This window comes from Tigriopus californicus, chromosome 5 (assembly GCF_007210705.1).
Source record: "Tigriopus californicus strain San Diego chromosome 5, Tcal_SD_v2.1, whole genome shotgun sequence".
NCBI lineage: Eukaryota > Metazoa > Arthropoda > Copepoda > Harpacticoida > Harpacticidae > Tigriopus > Tigriopus californicus.
In genome coordinates this window covers 5,134,913-5,139,234 of record NC_081444.1, presented here as the reverse complement: position 1 = coordinate 5,139,234, position 4,322 = coordinate 5,134,913, and the positions used below count along the sequence as shown (strand labels likewise).

Here is a 4,322-nt window from a genome sequence, read left to right as displayed (position 1 = left end):
ATAGTACTCAAACAGGGGAGTAGGTGTACTGATGAAAATCTTGGTTATTGCAGCAGAGTGGGTGGGTCACATTGAACAGATCCTTTGTTAGCTCCCGTCGTTAATGGCATTTGGCTGGGAGCCGGACAAAGATGTGCCACTGCAAATATTACGAAGGGATGTCGGGCCAAGGACAATAGGGTTTAAATGCTTTGATTGTATCGAAGTAATGCAATAAAAGTGGATCGGCCTTGTTGCCGATCTGTCAGAATGCGAAAATCAGTCAGAAAATAATCCTAAAGAGTGTCTCAGCTTGATTGGTGCGAGTAAAGCCTCTCTCCTCAGATCTCTAATACAACTACGTACCAAGTATATGTGCTCAATAAGTCATTTTCTCATCAATGTACCTTCTTTTTGATTGAAGATACTGGAAGCACAATGAGAAACGTTGGCCATTCCTCTGAAAACTGACAGCCAATCAGATTGGCCGCATTTGATGACGTGAACTCAGCCACGTGAATCTCTGCATACAGCATTTTTTTATGCTTTTACTTTACTAATTACAAGTGATTTGTATCCGTTTAATTTAGATGCTTGTACTGTATATTATGGATTTTCGTACTTTTTTTCTGTCCTATTTAACGCTTTTTCATTGAACCGAAATTCCTGCCAAAGCGCCGGCAACTAAAAAAGGGACTCTTAGTTTCAAGCGGAGCTGTTTTCTCCACACAGTTGGTCTCAATCCAGACAATCTCAAAAGACCACATGGTGATCCCGCCAATCGTTAAGGGACTTTCCTTTCCCTGCTTGAACACTCTACAGTATTCTCGATGTGGCATGTGCTTAAGGCCTTTGGCTGGAGCCCCTCTCGCGACTGGTTGCGTGAATTCAAGCAGACCCTCGTGTCTTGGCTGGTCCATTTAGCCTTTAACATTGGCCTTCACTTCACTCATACCTGGCTTTTCAAACCAGGTGAAAATATTCACTGGCAAAAACTTCGATCCAACGCAATTATGTGGATCAATCATTTTTATCAGTTGGTCCGAAATTATATGCATATGCTTTAATCAGCTTGTGATAAAAAACTCCAGCAGGGTTTCACGTCGTTTAAAGGAGCTGGAGATTTGCTTTCCCCAGTGAATTTGGTCTCTGTTGCTATATGTCCTAGTATGCATGATGTGTCTATCATAGTAAAGTAGCTTTCACAGCCGATCATCTTTTAATACCTTCATTCATGTGTGTGCTTTGCCAAAAATTAGGCCAACAAGTGTAGTGGATTATGTCTGAAGAAATATCTGAAGACGAACAAAGGTAAGAATCAAGGTTGACCATTGTTTTGAATCTCACTGGATTGCCTTCATTAAATTTTTTTAGTCAAGGTTCAGCGAGAGATGGGAGAAAATCTAGAAATTCAATATCAAAATATCATGATGACTTCTACAGCGAGAATTATGACTCTGAGCCAGAGGAAGGTAAAGATGATGATGAAAAACAAGACCAACATACTTCACAGTCCGATCTTAAAGAAAAGAAGCTTCTCAATAAGAGGCAAGGTCGTAGACCGACCAGCTTGAAATCCACCAAAGGTATTAAATACTGTCATACTGTATAGGTTGCCTTAAAGATATATCTTCCCTTCAAACAAGAACAAACTGTGCCTATAATGTGATTATACATATGTGTGTGTAAACCCGAGTTTCAGGTTCATCCTACGCCTCGGTTCCTCATGTGATAGATGCGTCCAATTTCGGAACCTCCTCCAGTCCAATGCTTTCAATCTTGTCTTACCAAACATCTTCCAATTGGAGCTCAACCAGATCTAATAGCGCCTCCAAATTTGTAGCAGATCGAATAAATTCTGCCAACCTAAAAGCCAAAAAGGAGCGGCTCAATTCCAAAAAAGAGCTCCAAAGAGAAGTACAGGTAATGTTTGAAAGACGTTACAGGTGTTTCGTGATAAGTAAAAGAAAGTCCTTGTTTTGGCTGAGCTTTCTAGAAATCTGGCGCAAAAGAAAATAGCAAAGTCAAGTGATAGTATTAGATCCACACGTTATTGCCAAAGTCCAATTGTCATATATACACATCTAGATCATTTTCAATTGTGAACTTTCATACGCTTTTCATAAAATCTGGGCGCAATTCAAAAAAAACTAACGCAACCTAGATTTTGGGAAGGCCTGTTTCGTTTTTGCTCAAAAGGTTGAACTGGAGCACGCCCTAGCGCGTTGTTCGTAAAACAAATGACCTCGGCATGGAGCTAACTTTAGAAAATGGGATTATGTCAAGGACCTCAGCCCCTTTATCAAGATCTTATCTTCGAGGTTCGATAAAGAGTCAGGACTTCTACTAAAAAGTAGTTTAAAATAACCTAGTTGTGAACAATGATATTACAACTGTTTTGTAACACTTTATTTGTGCACTTTCGAGACAAACAGTTTAAAGCACTATCAATTTAGATGAACCTAAACGTTGTTCATTGATTTTTCTGGTGCATTTTCATTGTCCCACTAGAATGTTTTTTGACACACATCTCAGTAAATTTTGGTCCAATTTTCATCGAAAATAATGTAATTGTTTTTGGTGTTGATTGTTGGAGCTTTCAAGATTTTAGAGAATTTTTATCTTTAAATATATCATGAACACAGAAAAGACTACCTGAGATGAAAGGATCCCTGCGTGCTTTCTCCAACCTTGGCATTCAATTATTCCAGGACTTGAGAGAGCAAAACCGACTCTTAAATCGTACCGTAAAAAGGCAAGATCTAGAATTGAGTCGCTTGGGTGGAACCCGAGGCGAGCTACCAACCATTCTACACGCACACAACGAAGAGGTCAGAGTTCTTAAGGAAAAGCTCAAAAAGGTAAGGACATATTTGCACATATGTGCATAAGCGTCTTTTTGCTGACTTCTGTTGGTATATTTTAGATTTCGGAAGTCAAAAGGGATCTCAACCTTCGATTGGATCGCAAGGACGCTGAGTTGTTCAGGATGAGAGAGTCTAATAAGAATCTTACGTCCTTGACTCAAACCAAGAAGCTGGATCAAAGGGAGCAGCTTCAAGTAGAACTTGGAAATGTTCAAGACCAATTGGTTTTAAGAGATCAAGAGAATTCAGTAAGTATTTAGAACATCGTAAACAAGTAAGCTCAAAATTTGTTGTTGTGACGGAGATTGACGCGTCTGGTTGGTGTTTAGGATATGAGGCACAAGATTGCCATCATTGAAAAGAGCCATCGGCAACAGATGAACCATTTGCGTGGGAAATATCATGGACTGGTCAAGAAGATGGATCTAGCCAAACAAGAGATTGAAAAGTTGAAGGATGATATCAAGGAGAAAGATAAACTCATCCATCGGAGCCACATCTATGCCCATAGATATAACAGGAGGAGCAATCATAGTCGAATGTCTGGAGCGATTAGCATGTTTAGCATAAACACTAGGTCAGATGACGACATTAGTGAAATTGATGGAACCGATAAAAAGGCTCTGGGTCACATTTCGCCTGCAGTTGATCGAGAAAAGGATGAGCGGCATTCTATGACAAAATCAGAGACTTCCGAAAGCCAAGAGAACCTCGAGAACCAAGCAGATAACGATGATCAAAACGAAACTCAAGGAGAGGAAGGTGGACCGTCCAGGAAGATGATGGATCGAAAAGACACGTTTGTGAGGGAGCAAAATATGGATGATGATGATGATGATGATTCGAAACCTACAAATGATGTGGAAGCCCATGAATCACCTGAAAAAGACACGGCAAAAGTGGACGAAGAGTCAGGCAATGGTGGGCCTGACTATGACAAGTCAACATTAAACTCGGAGGAGCATGATTTGAAATCGGATACCAATCAACAAATCTCGAGACGAGATAACTCGTTCATAAGCTCGAGGGAGTTCTTCCAAAGTAATGGAATCGTCATACAAGAGAAATCGTACCCCAAAAGCGAAGGAGCCAATCAAGTAATTAACATCTTACTCTGAGTTTCAATTCACCATGAATCAGATCATGTTTAGTTTTTATATTTCAAGTTCAAACTTAACACATTACATTCATTGAAGATTCATTTTATTTCTCATGTAGAACGAGCCAAACAGCAACCAATCCAGTGAAGATTCGCCCCAAAAGACCGGAATCCACGAAATGTCCGATGATGATAAAATGGCACTCTGGATGCCGAAAGGGATGTCTTCAAGATCTTCTTCCATTGGCTCCAATCCAAATCCAAGCAGCAAAGGGTAATGAATAGACCTCGAAAAAAAAGGTGCCATTTTGGCCGAATTTGTTTTAAGCTGGGAAAGATGCGAAAATAATCTAAAGAAGTAAGAAAAAAGCCGGAAA

At 40.0% G+C, this 4,322-nt stretch overlaps 1 protein-coding gene across 2 annotated transcripts in view; it reads left to right on the top strand.

The window, feature by feature from the left end:
- The first annotated feature begins 905 nt into the window (after positions 1-905).
- Positions 906-4,322, top strand: part of LOC131881109 (lebercilin-like) — a 4,511-nt gene continuing 1,094 nt past the window's right edge. Inside the window, exons 1-7 of one of the 2 annotated variants that reach the window (XM_059227877.1) lie at positions 906-1,290; positions 1,354-1,451; positions 1,682-1,902; positions 2,691-2,840; positions 2,906-3,094; positions 3,176-3,943; positions 4,065-4,219. In XM_059227877.1, coding sequence (XP_059083860.1) covers positions 1,259-1,290; positions 1,354-1,451; positions 1,682-1,902; positions 2,691-2,840; positions 2,906-3,094; positions 3,176-3,943; positions 4,065-4,219 — 1,613 coding nt within the window. In that variant the 5' untranslated portion in view covers positions 906-1,258. Of the gene's footprint in view, positions 1,291-1,353; positions 1,566-1,681; positions 1,903-2,690; positions 2,841-2,905; positions 3,095-3,175; positions 3,944-4,064; positions 4,220-4,322 lie in introns of both variants that reach the window. The other variant, XM_059227876.1, reaches the window with a different exon arrangement.